General features: G+C 43.5%; 1 protein-coding gene across 2 annotated transcripts in view; it reads left to right on the top strand.

Annotated features, from left to right (window-relative positions):
- The first annotated feature begins 715 nt into the window (after positions 1 to 715).
- Positions 716 to 19285, top strand: part of GYG1 (glycogenin 1) — a 34171-nt gene continuing 15601 nt past the window's right edge. Inside the window, exons 1-5 of one of the 2 annotated variants that reach the window (XM_044915227.1) lie at positions 716 to 814; positions 4086 to 4221; positions 6048 to 6222; positions 6519 to 6681; positions 18296 to 18422. In XM_044915227.1, coding sequence (XP_044771162.1) covers positions 808 to 814; positions 4086 to 4221; positions 6048 to 6222; positions 6519 to 6681; positions 18296 to 18422 — 608 coding nt within the window. In that variant the 5' untranslated portion in view covers positions 716 to 807. The remainder of the gene's footprint in view (positions 815 to 4085; positions 4222 to 6047; positions 6223 to 6518; positions 6682 to 18295; positions 18423 to 19285) is intronic. The other variant, XM_021685988.2, reaches the window with a different exon arrangement.

Here is a 19285-nt window from a genome sequence, read left to right as displayed (position 1 = left end):
AACCTTTTTAGGGCACCAACGTACCAGGGATGCCATGGCCTTACGGGTAGGAAGGTCAGTTCTGTAAACCAAACTGCCTACCTTCTCCACTTGATGATATGACCACAGGCAAGTAATTTAACCTTTCTGTAACTCAGTTTCTTCATCTGTAAAATGAGGCTATAACACCTACTTCATGGAGTTGGTATAAGGAGTAAATGAAACCCTATCTAATGGATGCAGAGGGCTCCAAGAATCTAAATAATATAGCGAAGATTTTTCAGTCAAAGCCACAAGACCATTGTGAGAATACTAAAAACTGTTTCCAGAGGCTGATTTGTAATTCTAGGTGCAAAGAGTGAAATTTAAACTTTGTTTATTTCAAACAGTTCAAGTGAATTACTGTCACTAAAATGATCTGGGGTTTTGTTTTTTAGGGTTCTCTAACCCTTGGCTCCTTCAGGAGTTTGTCCTGCTGATGCCACGCTCTGCCCCCAAAGTTCTGTTCCAAATCCCCGGTTTAGGGGGGGATGCGGAAGCGCGAGGCCCCGGGCAGGTGCCCCTCGGGAGCGGGACCCGAGCCCAGCCTCGGGGGCGGAGGGGTTGGGAGAGGACCCGGGTCGGCCGCCCCCGCCGGCCGCTCAGCTGGGAGGATGCCGGCGGGCGCCGAGAGCGTGCGCGGCCACGTGACGGCCGCTATAAGAGCGCTCCGGGCCCACGCTCCGCTCCCGCCGCGCCTCCTCCCTGGACGCGCTCCCTCCCGGCACCCGGCTTCTCCCAGCCAGCAACCTGCGGCAGCGGCGGCCGCCCGCCCCTCCCGGCAGCACCATGACAGGTACGCGCCGCGCCGCCCTCCCCCCCCCCGGACCTCCGGCTCCGCGCCCCGCGCTGCCTCCCCGCGCCTCCTCCCGCCCCGCAGCCCCGGGGGAGTTCCTGGCAGGACGAAGACCGCCGCAAAGTTACAGGCTGGCTGCAGTTGGGCGTGCAGCTTCCTGCGTCAGCCGCTGCCCCGCCGCCCCCGAGGCCGGAGCTGCGGCCGGGAACCCGGGACGCTGTCGTGGGGGGCAGCCTGGCGGCGCCTGGGCCCTCTGCCCAAGCCCCCGTTCCTGCTTCCGTCTCCGTGCCCTTCCTCCTGCTCTCACCGTGAAGGGCGGGCGGAGCAGCTGCGGCGGGGCCGGGTGGGGGTGGGGAGCCGGTTCCCGGGGGCGCCTGTCCCGAGCCCTGGAGCGCGGCGGGATCGCTCGGCGGCCGCCCCCGCCTCCCGCAAGCAGGATCACCTGGAAGGGCCGGCCTCGAGGTGGGGACGCCGGCGGCCCCGGCCCGGCCCCTTTACCGGCAGCCGGGGCGCTGGCCGCCACGCCGAGCCTATTTTTAGGCCTTTGGGGCCGGGTTGCTGAAAGCTAGAGCCGGGCGAGCGCCCCAGGGGAGCGGGCCGCATGCGGTGGGCGTGCGGCGGCCCACTTGTTGCAGGGGTCGAATCTGCCCCGAGAAGGGGAAGCTCGGAGATACCTGGTCCTTCCGAGGTTGTTGAGGCTAATAGCGCGGTTATGAGAGCAACTGAACTGCCGAAAGATTGCAGATGTACCCGGAGTTGCTGTATTTTACCAGCTGTCATTGGTCTTTCCCGTTCTTTTGTAATGTTTGCTGGGTGTTCCAGCGTATGTTCCTAAGCATCTGTCCTGTCCCCTACTTCATCTCGGATAGCATCCATAACCTTGCTTCCTGAAATCCTTGAGTCCTATTTATCTTGTTAAACTTTTATCCAGGTTCCCCTTGAGTTAAAACATTAGTCCTTATCCCCCAGATTAAATACTCTTGGGGCAGACTGTCTGAAATGTTGCCATCTTGTGATGGGTTGAAGAAACAAGTAAAGGCAGAGATTGATGGGCATGTCAAATGACAGGTGTCATTGTTCTAAGCTTTCCTAGAATGTGACTAGCTGGGAAGCCGGTGGCCCTTGAAGGGTGGGGAACACCAGTGTTTCTACAGCTTAATAGCGATCCTGTTCAGGAAGAGAGTCCAGCACATGCAGTAGCCTCCTTGACAGCCTACAACTTTCTCTGGCTTCTCAATGGAATTCACTCTGCCTCCAGCCTCCACATCGGAAAACAGGCAAAGGGAAAATGAGAGCGTGACTTCATGACAAAATGTCCCAACTCCTTGGTTGGGCAACAGTGCCCCCAAGTGACCCCTGCCAGTGTTTGATCCTAAGTATCTTGTACATTTGGATGCCCACTGCCTTGCTAAAATCCCCTCAGAGATAGAGTGGACCTCAGACTCATTCCGGGGAAGAACTGGAGAAATCCTAAAGGCAGGGCTGGTGGTCTTGGGAGGGTGGGGCTTGTTCAGTGGGAAGAATAATCCATGTGTTTGCCTTCCCTTCTGGCAACGGAGGGATTATTGAGTGTGTGTGTGTGTGTGTGTGTGTGTGTGTGTGTGTGTGTGTTGGGGGACCCAGGGTACAGGGTAGGGGATGCTGCTTGCTTCTCCAAGAAAAAGGAGGCGGGTTTGTTAGCACTTTTGAGGTGGTCCCTAAGATCCGATTAACACTGATTGGCTGCTGTTTAGATAGAAGCAGTAAGGAGGGAAGGCCTGTCCATGGAGGTGATATTTGAGCAGACACTCCAAGTGACTGTTGAGATGTGGTGGGTGGTGTGGGTGCCTTTGCTGCAGGTTGAGGAAACAATATAGGAAGCCTGAGGCTTGGCAGAAGCCTAAGCATCAGAATGAAGAATATGGCCTCAGCTTTCAGATGCTCTCCGTTGAGGTCATTCGTTGGATTTGTGCTTGCCTGAAAATACTTGTAGGAAACAAAAAATGTACTTCTTGAGTTCATTACCACCTGTTAATTACCTGAGGTTCACCTTCTGGTGTTAAGCTGCTATTTAATCTGAGAATTTTGCGTGTTCAGACTCTAAATTGGATTTAATTTTTTTTAATTTTTTTATTGTTATGTTAATCCCCATACATTACATCATTAGTTTTAGATGTAGTGTTCCATGATTCATTGTTTGTGCATAACACCCAGTGCTCCATGCAGAACGTGCCCTCCTCAATACCCATCACCAGGCTAACCCATCCTCCCACCCCCCTCCCCTCTAGAACCCTCAGTTTGTTTTTCAGAGTCCATAGTCTCTCATGGTTCGTCTCCCCCTCCGATTTCCCCCCCTTCATTCTTCCCCTCCTGCTACCTTCTTCTTTTTTTTTTTCTTAACATATATTGCATTATTTGTTTCAGAGGTACAGATCTGAGATTCAACAGTCTTGCACAATTCACAGCGCTTACCAGAGCACATACCCTCCCCAATGTCTATCACCCAGTCACCCCATCCCTCCCACCCCACCCCCCACTCCAGCAACCCTCAGTTTGTTTCCTGCGATTAAGAATTCCTCATATCAGTGAGGTCATATGATACATGTCTTTCTCTGTTTGGCTTATTTCGCTCAGCATAATACCCTCCAGTTCCATCCACGTCGTTGCAAATGGCAAGATCTCATTCCTTTTGATGGCTGCATAATATTCCATTGTATATATATGCCACATCTTCTTTATCCATTCATCTGTCGATGGACATCTTGGCTCTTTCCACAGTTTGGCTATTGTGGACATGGCTGCCATAAACAGACACCTGGCAGGCCAGAAAGGACTGGCAGGATATATTCAGAGCACTAAATGAGAAAAATATGCAGCCAAGAATACTATATCCAGCTGGGCTATCATTGAAAATTGAAGGAGAGATAAAAAGCTTCCAGGACAAACAAAAACTAAAGGAATTTGCAAACACGAAACCAGCCCTATAAGAAATCTTGAAAGGGGTCCTCTAAGCAAAGAGAGAGCCTAAATTGGATTTAATTTTTAAAGCTTAATCAGCCTGTTGGAGATTGCCAGAGATGTTTCTGCTAAAGAATGGTCTTGAATCATTCTTAAAGTGGGCACTTGGGTTCTTGCCCCACTCCCAAAGAGGCTGCTCCTTTATTAATAGAGCAAGTTGATCTCAGAGGAGCTGTTTTTGCCAAATTAGTGGTTGAAAAGGGTCCTGAGGTAGCTTTTTTCCAGGTAGGATATTGTAATGAGTGTGGTTTTTTTTCTTTCTCTTTGTATTAAGATCAGGCCTTTGTGACACTGACCACAAACGATGCCTACGCCAAAGGAGCTCTGGTCCTGGGCTCGTCTCTGAAACAGCACAGGACCACCAGGAAGCTGGCCGTGCTTGCCACTCCGCAGGTCTCAGACTCCATGAGGTGAGGACCTCCTGCCTGTCTGTTGGTGGGGCTCTGACATCTTTATCCCATTTCTGGTATCACTGGGTGTTGAGGCCATCCCCTTTCCAGGGGTTGAGCACTAGGTGGAGAAAGATTAGAATTGCTGGATGAAGGATTTCTGGATCAACCTCTTCTAGCTCTTAGGAGCTATTCCACCTGAGGTCCCTTCTGGAAGGTGCTGTTCTGACCCGTGCTCTTATTGGTTCCAGCTGTGAGAAGGACTCTCCTGTAAGCAGGTCCTCTAGGATGACCTGAGTGAATATTTTAGTCCAGGCATTCATTTTATGTGGTCACACTTCACTTGTATTCCTTTCCCAAAATGCAGCAGGGGCTACTTTTTTTCCTGTTTCCAACCAGGGAAACTTCAGGTGACTGAAAGTAAGTAGCAGTTTTCTCCACTGTCAGTTGGCACTTTTAACCTAAAGTTCTTTATTTATCATTTAATAGGCTAGAATATTTGCCAGGGCTTTCTGAACTAGGGATTGTGTAAGAGAGCACCCTGGGGTAGAGATGGGGTGGGGGGGACACACACTGCTTGTTGATTGTGTTAGTTCACTTTGATTTGTTGGTATTAAACTTGGAAGTATTTCATTGAACTACCTAGATCCTAATACTACAAAAATATCTGGGCACATTAGCAGCTCTGTATGGTGTTTATTTTTGTTTTCTATCCATCTTAGAAATTGAAAGTGCCCCTTTTTGTGACTTTTTATAAGAAATATAAGCACATGCCAAGAACCTCTATATATAGCTAGATATTTCTCACATGCTAATAACCTTACTTATAAAGGGTAATTTAGGAAAATGCTAAAAAGACTTTCCTAATGTGTACATTCTAATTTGTAGTCTGTTTAGTGAGGGTGTGTGCAAGAAAACAGATGTAGTCTTAGATCCCCTTTTACTGTGGTAAATGACTCCAGTGACCATTTATTTTCAAAAAGATCATATTTACTGTGTGAATTGGAACATCTTTTTCTACAGCTTGGGGACAGATAATACAATGCCAGTTTTGTTCTGCATGTTTCATTTTGTTATAAACTTTCAATGATGATGTCTTTATCATATGCTGTGCTGAGCTTAGTGTTTTACCTAAGTATACCCCCACTTAACCCACCTCAAGGTTGCTTTCTAAAATAGATCTTGAGTTAATTTTGGGCCTGGAGAAGTGTTGCACCTCACAAACCAAAGTGAATCATCATGTCAGAAGTGCTAAGCATACTGTAAGTGTTGGTTATATTCGATTCTAAAAATTGGCAACCAAATAACTGAGTCTTTGAACATCCTTTGGGATGCATAGCTCTATGTAAACTGCTTTATCAAAAATGATTAGTTATAGGCTTCGTTGCAGGTATTATATGCACTTAGCATCATTTGTAAAAACATGCAGTAATCAGCAAGACTCAGTTCTAATGAAATATTGTTAAATACATAGGTTGTTGTAAAGATGTGCTCTTTCAAAATGGGAGTCACATCTTGACAGGTGGTTTCTGTAATTTGCCTGGTATCCAGTGATAACATAAAATAAATAAAAATAGAAAAGTTCTGCTATAATAATGTTTAGTACAAGTATTTCATCCTCACCAAAGCAATTTTTATTAGTGAAGTTAGTTGCACATACAAATTGATACAGTTTGGCCTGAAGTAAATTAAGACCACCTATTTAAGAGATTGTACTGTATCAAAGTAACAGATTGCTCTAGTAATTGGTGGGTAGACTAATAAGAATACAATTTTATATTAGATGGGTTACTTGTTACTTATCTGAAAAGACACTAAATGCTGTTTTCTGGATTTTATTTTGGCAGAAAAGTTTTAGAGACAGTTTTTGATGAAGTCATCACAGTAGACGTCTTGGACAGTGGTGATTCTGCGCATCTAACCTTAATGAAAAGGCCTGAGTTGGGTGTCACACTAACTAAACTCCATTGCTGGTCACTTACACAGTATTCAAAATGTGTGTTCATGGATGCAGATACTCTGGTGAGTGTGGCTTTGATGACTGGAAAGATGTAGATAGTAACTGAGGCCAGTTAGGCATTTGAGGAATGCTCTCAAGACTTGACAGTACAGTTCAGATAAAACCACTTATTGAAAGCATCAGGTGATGAAGGAGAGTAAGCCCAGGCTACTTTACAGCTGTCATCTGAATGGTTAAGATCAGCAGCAGACTGCATCGTTTGTGTGGGATAACTTAGAACCTAGGAGGAGTATGCTGGGGCAGAACATTTTTGTAATGCTTTCCCTCCCACCTACCTCCCCCCCCCCCTTTAAATTAGGTCCTAGCAAATATTGATGATCTTTTTGAGAGAGAAGAATTGTCGGCGGCACCAGACCCAGGGTGGCCTGACTGCTTCAATTCTGGAGTCTTTGTTTATCAGCCTTCAGTTGAAACATACAATCAGCTGTTGCACCTTGCTTCTGAGCAAGGCAGTTTTGATGGTAGGTATCTGTTATCTTTATATTTGATAAGCTGTTAGTAACTTCCAGGGGCTGTTCTTCTTAGGGATCTGGTTGCTTTCATTCCTTTTGCCTGGAGGACAGCAGTGCATGAGACGTAGCAAACATTTTCATTTGTGCTCTTGTTGGAAAGACTGTTGTGTGTCTGTGTGTGCACATGCATTTTTTCTTCTGTAGGTGCATAAGACTGAGCTAGGAGGCATTTTCATACACCTGCCTTTAACTGGCTTTCTTGTGTCTAAATTAGAGTATGATAAATGAGCCATGATTATTCAAGAATTCAAAAGACTATTATTAAACAAATCACAAACTTTAACAACTATCTTTAAATCTAAGTAAACTCAACTGCAAGAGCCAACAGGAGGACCAAGCATTGTTTCCATAGAAATTGGAGGAATAAACCTAATAATTTGGCTCTCATTCTCTTGGGAAGCATTTTAAAAAAAAGATAGAAAATTAAATGATCAATCTCTGTCTCCAAATTCTCATTCCCTATAAGGCTGCACATCAGAGTGGCATTTGCAAGGCCAAAGAGTAGAAAATTGGCAAAGTGAGCATCCATTTTCCATAACGTAGAAGCATACCTGTAGCTACATGTATATATAGAAATGTTCTGACTATTCGTGGATTTAGGGCCCCACATCCTTTGGAGAAATTTGATCAAATGAATTAGGAGGTATGTTTCCATTTCAGGCCAGTCTCTGAAACAATAAATAATCCCCTTTTTTTTTTTAACAACAAAACTATCCCAAGACAGAACTAGTAGTTAATGTGCAAAAGCAGCTTTTTCTAAAATTAATGTTAATGGATCTTTTGAATAAAGAAGAAAGCCAGTTATATCAGAGAAGAAGGATCTTTTCTAAGAAGTGGCGCTCTCAGCAGGGACTTACTATCAGATACTTGACATTGTGGCAAAGAGCCCTGAGCTCTGAAGTAGATCCTCGGCACCAGGGGCTTCTTTCTTCCTCCTCTCCTCTCCAAGGGCAGATCTGAGATTGCAGGGAGTAGATCTTTTGAAACTAGCAGAAATGGCTTTCCTCCGTTGACATAGGTTTGGCCCTCGGTAAAGATATGAAGATTCATTTCCATTAACTAGTTATAAAGTTAAAAGTCGTAACTTCAAATTTAAACGTTTTAAACAAAAAGATTAAAAGTTTGTCCGATTGCTGAAGTTAAAACATTTTCAGTTATACATAAAACTGAAATTGGATTTTTGTTGTTGCTACTCACAGAAAATAAACTCTGGTCATTTGACAAAGGATTTGGGATCTGCAACTATTGAAGTGTCATTGAAAAGAATAAGAAAGTTTAAGTCTCCTTCTTGTGTCACTAGTTGGCTAGTTTAAACTCTATGCCAGGAGCTCTCAACATGAGGTTGATTTGGCTTCCTGGGGGACATTTGGAAACATCTGGAGACCTATTGGGTTGTCACAATTGACCAGAAGGGTGCTACTGGCATCTAGAGGCTTGGGTTGCTGCTGAAAACATCCTACCCTGCACGGGGACAGCCCCCACAGCAAAGGATTACCAGGCCCCAGTTGTCAGTAGTGCCAAGGTTGAGAAACTTTGCTCTATGCCAAGACATTTTATGTTCTAAAACAGTAAGCAGGAATATCTGCACCATAATGAATGATGGCATCTGATAAGTACAGTATTTAAGTTGGAAATAATGTGTTGACTGTTCACTGTGGTCAGCACCAAATGCAACTTCTTCACTTCACTGACTTATTTTTTTTTTTAGCTCCATAGAAGAAATGAAAGATGTATTAGTATTTGCATTCAAAACACATATTCCTTATTTCTACTGCTTTTACTAAAACCATGACCTTTGCATAAAAGGAAGGTGAGAGTATTTTTAGCAGAAGTCCACTGTTTGTCTTAGCCTTCCCGTCAAAATATAGCTTTCTTCACCTCCTCCGATCAAATTTGAAGGAAGTAGTTGTAATCTGCCAGAAACTCAGTGTAAATTGTCAACTCCAGTAAACAATTCACATTCTGAAATAGACCCAGCAACCTGAAATCCAAATTACTATAATAGCGTAAAGAGAATCAATCCAATTTCTAATCTAGAAGAGTACTAGATTTTGCTCTTGAGAGTTAAGAGTTGAGATACCAAATGGTAGTATGCCATGGCAAATTATCCAGGTTCCAATTTTAGAATATAAAACTAAATGATTAACTGGTAGAGACTGATCTGGATCATCTACCTTGTTTCAGAATTAAGAGGTACTGGAGGAGTTGATGAATTCATTGTTAAGAAGCCAGGATGTGTGAAAAGTGCCCAGCTAGAAAGCACTTTCTGCTTTTTTAGCCAGAATCTGAAACCACTGAGAGATTCTCTCTGTGCCTGGTAGCACATTTCATTATTCAGCAACAGGGTTTCCAGGAGCTGGTCTTTCTGTAAGGTGTTCCATTTAACTGGCTTGGTGGTGGTGAAGGATTGAATTTTCTGTTAATAGAAATGCTTAATTGAAGGAGTTGAAAATTCAATTATGCAGATGGGAACTTATAGTTATTCTCAAGATGTTGTTTAAATTCAACAGAAGAATAGATTAGCAGCTCTTAAATGAAAGGTAGTTTTCCCTTTGTATTGATAAGCTTTACTTACCAAAGAAAGCTCACAATATACCGGGAGAGCCTGTTCCACTCAGGAGAAGTTTACTGTCCTGTTGAATTAATACCAGTGTGACATAAAGACTTACTGGACTGACACAGCATTTCGTCGTGAGCTACATCTTTTTTTCTAATGGCGGTAGTAACCTTGCTTTACTTGAAGTTTTCAGTGCAGTGAGCAATTTTGTTTAGATGTCCTGTCATAGGCACTGAGATATGAACATTTTGATGTTTCACATTTTCTACTATCCACAGATATTCGCCATCCCCCTTCATCCCCCAGTTTTCCTGAACAGGGAGCTTAGGTCCCAGTATTTTTAGATCAGTATTAAAGGAAACCCATTTGTAGATGATTGTATTTCAGTCTGAATATCTCACAAGTCCTGCTTAATCTCTTGCATACGTTCAACAAACACTATGGGGCCGGGTGTCCACTGACAAGCCACGCAGGCTGCTGGGGTTGAGTGTTTGCAGCTGCGTTTGCAGCCCTTCTGCTGCGGAGGAATGTGACTGGCATGCCTCTAATCATCAGCCCTCTAATTACTACTCCTCCCCATGCCTCTGGCCAAGAGAATAACCGTACCATGGCCAGTCATGCTGGGTACCTTGACTTATCTCTTCCTTCCAAATATATCGAGTATTAGAATTTAGAGCTAGTGACTGTGCACCTCATTCGTGGCTGAATTCTAATGTTCCATAGCGAAGTGTCTAAGTTCCTATACTGTTGTTTGTGTTTGCAAACTGTCTTGGCACTTACTTCATAACTGAAGTTACATGTTTCCTGAAAGTTGAACAATAGCTGTTGTGAAATATCTGCACACTAACATTTTATAGGATGTGACAAGATCAGGTTAATTCGGGGTTTGTTAGCAGTGAGAGGAAGAGAGATCATATTAGATACTGATCATCAGTTTTGTCTCCACGTATTCATGTGCAACAAAGGTGATGCACTTGGCCCTTGAGGAAATCTAGCTGAAAGCAAGCTTAGGTTTACTTTCTTTTCCCCCTGTTACTCTAAAGTATCCTAAATTAAGGGTACAGTTGAGTTTAGTGCTTGGGAATTGCTGTATGTTAAATTTATCTATATGTGTTAGTTTCAAAAACCTAAGTCAAAAAGAGGAATTCATATTTTCCAGTTTGGAGTGTTTTTTTCTTTTTAAGTATTTATCAGAGAGAGCACAAGCAGGGGGAGTGGCAGGCAGAGGGAGAGGGAGAAGCAGGTTCCCCGCTGAGCAGGGAGTCCTACATGGGGCTCGATCCCAGGACCCCAGGATCATGACCTGAGCTGAAGGCAGACGCTTAACCAACTCAGCCACCCAGGCGCCGCTGGAGTGTTGTTTTTGTTGTTGGGTTTTTATTTGTTTGTTTGTTTGTTTTTTAATTGGGGACTTACTTTACTGTAACCAAAATACCCTAAGCTACTTACTGGAGTAATGAAATTTTGGTCTATAGTTGAATTTTCAGAAAAAATAGGAGACAATAAATTGGTGATCGAATATTAGGTATGATTTTACTTTAGGCAGAATCCAAGACCTGCTGTGAGATTCTTATACCTACATGTTCCATATTCCAAGTGGTCACTGAGCCCCTTAAACTGTAAGATGTTTTTTCTGTGCTTGCAGATGTAGTAAACCAGGAGAGTATAAGTTTTTAAAATGATTTTTAACAGAAAAGATTTGGCTTTAAATTCTTATAAAGTGTAAAATTGACCCCACGGCTACCTCCTTTAATCTTTGTAGTTGGTTAGGCTTCAGATTGGACCTGCCCAAAAAAGGAATGAAGGTGAGAGGTATTTCCAGCTAACACTTGTCTTGTCCAACCCACACCGGTCAGAAATCCCAGGGCGCCTCCCTGGGTTCGCGCGGACTTGGTGGCTTCTCCCTTGGCGGCTGCCTGTGGCGGGCTTGCCCCAGCTGCCCCAGTAGGAGGCTGCTCGCAGCCTGGAAAGCACTTCATCAGCTGCTTTGAAAATTACTCCGCTTTCTTGCATTTGTATCATGTAACTGATCGTTGGAGTAATAAGTATCTTGAATAAGTAAAAATGAAAAGCAAAAGTCATAACATGTAACAGCAAGACAAATGAGCACCAGGTTTTTTCTCAGCTATTTTTACCTCCTTATACCCATGAGTATTTCTTTTAAGCTAGCCATCGGTTTGCCTCTAGCCTTGTAACCAGCAGAGATCATGAACCCCGTGAGAAATGGAGAAGGGGAAAAGGACCAACGTGTTACCTGTGTACAGGCTCTTAAACTGGTCTGACTCCTCCTTCACTTTCCCAGCCGTCCTGTGAGGTCGTCATTCACTTGCTCGTTCACTCGTTCATGTGTTCATGTAGCAAGTCGTTCTTGAGGGCTTGCCGTATAACTAGTCCTGGGAGGGCAGCCTGGCCAGCGTTCCTTAGCCAGTGGCAGAGCCAGGGCTGAACCAGACAGTGTTTCTTGACTCTCTGGCTGGGTTGTGTATGTGGTTTTTTCCTTCCCTCCCAATTAGTCCATTCTGCAGCATTCACGAAAATGAATCCTGATAGCAATACAGGATGGAGGAGAATCTCTAGGTCATGGCCCTTATTACAGATTAATTACTTAAAATTCATTCCTCTGAGTAGAGAACAGCTGATACATTCCTCATCCTACAGATAAAGAAATGGAGGCTCAAGTCTACTATCTCTGCAGCTTATTGCTCTTCCCCTGTGAACCACGATATCTAGCAGTACTTTGTCTTTCTAAGTCAGCTGCACAGTTAAGTCTTGCATTGCTTTCTGAGTCTGGAAACATTCTTGGAGATATTACTCTCTACATTTCTGTAGTCCATTTAGCATTTATATAATTTTAGGTACTAACCTGGTAGGATGCTAAGTTTAATGGCCAGCAATAGACTGGTAAATAATTCAGATTTTTATACCTGCCTCTATAAAGCTTATGAGACGTTACAGAAATTTAATAATAATTATATAACTAGGGCGCCTGGGTGGCTGAGTCGTTAAGAGTCTGCCTTCAGCTCAGGTCATGATCCTGGGGTCCTGGGATCGAGTCCCACATCGGGCTCCCTGCTCAGTGGGGAGCCTGCTTCTCCCTCTGCGTCTGCCTCTCTCTCTCTGTCTCTCATGAATAAATAAATAAAATATTTTAAAAATAAATAATTATATAACTAATCATGTAATTGTGATTCTGATAAATTCAGAGTGCTAAGAGAATCTAGACTAGGAGGACCTGCCTTAAATTGAGAAAGTGAAATTTAGGCCAAGAATAAATGTTTCCTTGCATTTATACATTATTTAATTAACATCTTGATTATTAAAATCTTTTTTAAAAAGAGAGATTCTTATCTGTTTATTAGCATGTGCAAGTGGGTGTGCACGAGTTGAGGGGGAGAGGGAGAAGCAGGCTCCCTGCTGAGCTGGGAGCCCTACATGGGGGGAGGGGTGGTGGTATGCAGTGATAGACCCAAGCTCCAGGTGCCTAGATTTCTGTGAGCTACCTGGGGTTCATCTGATGATCCATGGCAAACCTCATAGAAATATCCCCAAGATCTGAGCCATTCATAAACTGTAATCCTTGGCATGTTTGCTGTAGGCAGAAGCAATGATATTAGTATATTGTGGAAGTCAGTGTTAACAAAGTGAGTCACATTTTCATTTCAGTGCTTGCCTATATCGCTATATAATATTAAGCGTATTTTACGTTAAATTATTTGCTTGATATCTGCTCCTCTGCCACTTTATCAGAGAACAATTTGAGAGCCAAAACCTATCTTATTAATCATCCTAGCCATAATGCCTATACCTAATTTATGTCACTTCAGATGTTTTCTATAGAAATGACGGTGCAAGTTGCGTTCTCCGATTGAAAAAAAAGTCATTCCCTAGTTCTGACTCTAAACCAGTGCTTCACATATTCTAATATGCAAAGAAATCACCTAGGGATTAAAATGTGGATTCTGATTCTGTAGGTCTGGGTTGGGGCTTAGCATTCTGCATTTCTGTCAAGCTCCCAGGTGATCCCTGTGGTGCTAAAACCTGGACCACTTCGAGTAGGACGAGTAGGACGAGTCTGGAGGCAACATTCCTGTGACTGAGCTCCTAGGGTTCATGTTTAAACCAGAATTGACCCACCCTCCCTGCTATCCACAGGAGGTAGGCCAACTGCCAGCCAGCTGTGGAAGGGCACAAAACAAATGCACTCATATGAAAGACAGCACTCCCCTCCATTGCTGTCTTATAAAATAGAGTTTCTGATGAATGCTGCTATGTGTCTATGGTTACCAGTTTCATGACCCTGCTCAAAAGACCTGGAAAAGACTGGGTGGTTGTAAGGTTATTACTATACTTGGGCAGCCAGGTGGAAGGATGAGGCAGAATCTGATATTTGCTTTTGTTTGCAAAACAGGTGCCATGTGTCCCTTGTCCCATTTCCTTTCTCTCTCTCACCTGTGTTACCACGCCCTGGCCCGATGGATCACAGCTGCTGGCAAGGTCTCCTAATCCTGTTTGTCGGTTCAGAGATGATTGAAATTAGAAGTGTCTTAACCTGTCAGAATAAATAAAACTGCCTCCAGAAGTCTGGCTGAAATGTACTGGACTAAAAAGTCCTGGGGGTTTTGTAGTGAAAATTCAGCAGTCTTCATAGCATGAAGCGCAGACATGCTCAGCTTTGAATTGTGCTCTAATTTAGGGACTTCTAAAAAGACGGTATTGATAATGCTACATATAGATTTTTCTCATGAAGTTAAAACATTTGCCTGACCTTGAAACGTGGAATTGTGCATTTGGAAAAAGATGTTTGAAATACTAAACTTAAAAATTGTGTAAAAAGCTACAGACTTTCAGGTGATGTTTAATTCTATTTTTAATCCACAATTTTGGGCTCGAAGTTGACCCTCTGTAGTCACATAATGAGGTCAGCGGCCATGGAACTTTTATGCTCTGTGCTGTCCCCTCCAGAGGCAAGGTCCTTGTTGACTGTTTAAGGATTTGCCAGTTGAATGGGACGACTGACTGACAGGTCTTCCCTGCCCGTTTCACCTCTTGCTTGTTTCCTGTCCCACCGGTGCTGCTTGGCCCTGATGTGGCACATGGCTGAGGGACTGATAAGGTTTGTAGGGTACCTGCGGGTAAACGGAAACAGCCTTTGGTGGCCAAGGGCAGCTGGCCAGGGGCTTTGAGGGATCAGCAGCTCTGACTCCTGTTTCCCGGGATCATCCTGTCCGATTGGGAAGTCCTTCTTTACAACTACTATTCTGACCTTCATGGAATTAGATTTCTTCATTGTCCTACATGTAGTCAGTAGTCCTTTTCAGTAGAATTAATTTTTTTTTCTGTTTCTGAAAAAACTAGTAGAAAAATGTATATAGCATGATGCCCAATTTTCCAAAGTTCAGAAACAAGTGAAACTCCCTATGTTGTCTGGGGATACTTATACATGTAAAACCAAGGAAATCAAGACCATTACAAACAAAATTCACCATTAGTAGTTCTGGGGGAGGGGCAGTGGGATTGGATTAGGGAGCCCACATAGAACTTAAACAGCATTGGTAACGTTTGAGTTCTTAAATTGGGTATTGGGTAGAGTTTTATAATTACATGCTTTATAAACCACACATATATTTTTTCTTTTGATAGTATATTTCATAATGAAGATAAATTAACAGGTAAGGGATATTTAGAAAAGGTCTTGGCACAATCTCGCTCTTGCCCGTCATCGTATTATTTTAAAATTATAAAAATAATACAACTGTACTAAGGACAAGTAAGGGAGAGCATATCTGTAACACCAGGCTCCTTATACAATTACTGTTGTTTCATTTATTTTCTTCCAATCGGAATGTTTATGTTCTTAGTTTTGGTAATGGCATCTGTCACTGTGTATCTTTGTATTGCTTGCTGGACTGATGGTCTTTATAGCCCTTTGTTTTAATGGCTGAATAATATTCCCACAAGTGGTTAGTAGCATAATGTACTAACCATTCCTCTTTGGTGGAATATTCAACTTTTTTCAATTTTTCTGCTATTACAGAACATCTTCAAGTTTCTTGAATTCGTTCCACAAGTAATTTATGTATGTGTAAGGCATTCTGCTATGTGCTAGAATTATAGTAATAAGCAAAAAGCCATAGTCTCTGTCCTTGCGGAATTTAGAATCTAATGGCTAACAGTTCTTGATTATATCTTTGCATTTTAAGCACATTAATCCTCAGACTTTCAAAAAAAAATTTTTTTTTATTTTTGAGAGAATAGTAGATTCACATGCAGTTGTAAGAAACAATATGGAAAGTTCCCATGTATCCTTCACCCAGTTTCCCCAATGGTAACATCTCACATAATTCCACAGACAGGAAATGGACATTGATACCACCAGCTTTATTCAGATTTCAACAGTTTTAAGAGTTTTATGTGTTGTGTGTTTGTCTATGCATATGGGTTTTCTGTGCGCTGTGCAGTTTTATTACGTGTGTAGTTTGGTGTGACCACCACCACAGTCGAGACAGAACAGTTTCGTCACAGGGACCCATCATGCTACTCTTGTAGTCATGGCCGCTTCTCCCCCACTCTCTCCCCCTCCTTGACCCCTGACAACCACAAAGCTGTTCTCTGTCTTTATAATTTGGTGGTGTAAAGGATGTTATATAAATGGTACAGTAGGACTGGATTTTTTTCACATAGCGTAATTCTCTTGAGATCCATCCAAGTTGCTGTGGGTATGCATAGTTTTTTCCTTTATATTGTTGAGTAATGCTTCATTGTATGGAGGTATCATGTTCCTACACCTGTTGAAGGACATTTGGACTGTTTCCAGTTTTGTGCTATTATGAATAAAGCTGCTATGAACATTTCCTCAACCTTTATTTTGATGATTATACATAAAAGGAAATTAGTAAGACTTCAGGCCTCTGTACCTCAGCCACCAGTGTGTATGCCCACATTTGGGGTGTCTTTGTAGAATCCAAAGTAAGCCACTGATTAATGCTATGGTGTTCTGGCTTTAATATTTAATATTTTGTGTCTGAAAATATGTTAATATAGCTAAACTGTTTTTGTTTATGTAACAGTGAAGCACATCCTACCACCATCTTTATTATCCTTTAGAATTTATGAGGGTAAAATCTTGATTTTCTGTTGAGCTTTTTGTCCCTTGAGGAATGAGGACCCATCTGAGTCTCATAATACAAAGAAGTTGTTCCGTAGACATTTGTTCAATGAATGCCTTTGATCCATAGAGTTGCCTGAGGATATTTAGAAAGGATGAGATACACAGAGGATAGATCAGGTACACTTGGGCTTCAAACCGAATGCTTTGATCTTACTCCTTAGTTCCAAATATTAAATAATCTCCAGATTTTTAAAGTCTCTTTCAAAACCAATGAAAACCAGGGCGCCTGGGTGGCTCAGATGGTTAAGCATCTGCCTTCGGCTCAGGTCATGATGCCAGGGTCCTGAGATCGAGTCCCGCATCGGGCTCCCTGCTCAGCAGGGGGTCTGCTTCTCCCTCTGCCCTCTTCCTTCTCGTGCTCTCTGTCTCTCATTCTCTCTCTCTCAAATAAATAAATAAAATCTTTAAAAAAAAAAAAAACCAATGAAAACCAAATAATAATGATAGCCAGTTGGGTCTGTTGTGTATTTAGGAAGAAAACTGGGTCTTGGGGCAAAGCAGACTAAGGAGGGAGGTAACTCCTCAGTATAGGAGACTTGCACTTCAAAAGAGAAGGATTCTCCCTGCCTGCCGTCTCCCATACACTGTGCTCGCACACTCGTCTGCACACGCACACACCCCACCCACCTAAGCTGCTGTTTTGCCTTATGGAAGACTCTGGTTCTGTGCATGTTTTCTGAAATCTTATGAGCCTAAAACAGAAAGGACATGGGTTATGGAGCAGGATATGTTTTGAGGTGGCTTAGTGACCTCTTTGGTTACTTGTGTGTTTATGATTTAGGTTAGACACTTAGCTGTTTAGATTTTTTTTTTAAATTTCTTTTGAATGAATGGCCATGATTGTCACTTTCCAAGGAAGGCATAAAGATCAGCAACCCCCAAGGGCTCAGCAAACACTATGCTGTGTGGTTGTGGCTGACCTTGGTCCCAGTGATGACTGACCTGGACCTGTCCAGAGGCTTGGTCAGTGGTAGGAGAATGCACCAGGATGATGTGTCTTTCTGGGCTTCTGTCAATGAGCCAACAGTTGGGGCTCTGGAAGACCATTCCATTATCCCAGTTTGCTCTCTTTTGCTTTTTACCACCCCCACCTGTGCCCCCATAGCTCTTAACATAAAGTCAAAAATCTGGGGATAAAGTCTATAGTCTGAGTCCTGTGTGGTCTGGTGCTTGCCTACCTCTCTGAGACCACCTGGTGCCATGCAACCCCTTCCCCCATGCCACAGTCCACGTATACAGGCCACCTTCCAGGTCTTTCCACGGCTTCATGTTCCTGCCCACCTCCCTTCTGTGGTACATGCTGTTTGTTCTGCCTGAAACACCATCTGCCCTCCTCCTCTCCCCCTGTATTTGTCAAGCACTCCTGTGTACCCCTCAGATCTTGGCTTCAGTACAGCTTCCTCATGGAAGCCTTCCTGACACATCCCATGTTCTTGAGCCACTTCCCCCACATGCCTCATAGCAGCCAGCCCTTTGCCGTTCCCCTCCCCATCTGTGATGATGCTTATGGAATTATAATTCCTGGTACCAGTGTATCCCCCCCTCCTCCTGCCCTGCCCCTCATGAAGATGATGACCGTCTCTCTGTTCCCTGTTGACTCTTCAGTGCCTGGCGCAGTGTCTGGCCATAGCAGCTGCTCAGTAAATATTTGTTGAATTCGTGAATTAACTCAGGAAAATGGCCACCCCCTAAAATGCCCTTGGTAGGTTTAACACAGAATTTCTTATTTTAAAGATGGAATCTGTACCTATTTTTTAAAGATCCGGTTATGTGTTCCTATAAAATTATTGACCTGTCTTTGAAGTTTATGACTATAATTCACTTTTTTTTTCTTTCAGGTGGGGACCAGGGTTTACTGAACACATTTTTTAACAGCTGGGCAACAACAGATATCAGAAAACACCTGCCATTTATTTATAACCTAAGCAGCGTTTCTATATACTCCTACCTCCCAGCATTTAAAGCGTAAGTGCAAAGGTTTAACTTGTTGGAGGTGGGCAGGGCAGGGCAGGGGAGTGGGATTTAAAATTTGGGGGGTTCCTTATGGTCATTCTGAGGTCAATAACAGGTGGGAACTTTGAGGGAAGTCTTTCTCTCATGAGAAACATGGCTATAGTGGGGAAAGGCCTTGATGTTATCAGTTACTTTGTTTGGAGTAACCCAGAGAGCACTTAACCACCTTACAGGAAAAGGTTCCCATTCGCTCCTGGGTGCCAGGCCCTCTGTTAAATCATCCCTGTGTCATGGTCATGAATCCATAGTGGGCACAAACCCAACTTGTGGTTCCTAGTGGCTGCTAAGCTTCAGTTCGCATCCCCCTAAAATGAGGATCTTAACGGCTTTCTCTGTGGTTATTGTGGAGCTGAAGCAAGCTACCAGCAGCAGTGTGCGGTCCCAGTGCAGAACAGGGGCTGTGGAGTCCAACTGCTCAGTTCACACTGTGGAGTAGCTTCTTCCTGGCTGGTTACTCATTACTGAACTTCTCTGCCTCGGTGTCCTCCAAAACTAACTGTGATCATTAAGGGAGGTGGTCCTATGAAGAGGGTAGAAGAGGGCCTGGCCTACCCTTAGCACTCAGTAAACGTCAGATTATTAGTCCTTTTTGTTGGAGAGGTGGTCTGGCAGTAAGCGTGATCTCTGAAGCCAGAAAGGCAGGGTGTGTCTTCTCACTCTGCCATTTACCTACGCTATGGCTTAGCCTCTGTGCCTCAGTTTATCCATATGCAGAATGACAAGGGGAATCAGACCTACCCCGCAGAGTTGTCATGAGGATGAAGTGAATTCACACAGGCATAAAGCTATGCTCAGCAGACAGCTTGTTTTTGGCA

Source organism: Neomonachus schauinslandi, chromosome 1 (genome assembly GCF_002201575.2).
Source record: "Neomonachus schauinslandi chromosome 1, ASM220157v2, whole genome shotgun sequence".
Taxonomy (NCBI): domain Eukaryota; kingdom Metazoa; phylum Chordata; class Mammalia; order Carnivora; family Phocidae; genus Neomonachus; species Neomonachus schauinslandi.
Note: the sequence above shows the minus strand (reverse complement) of the source record. Positions and strands in the feature narration are given on the sequence as shown.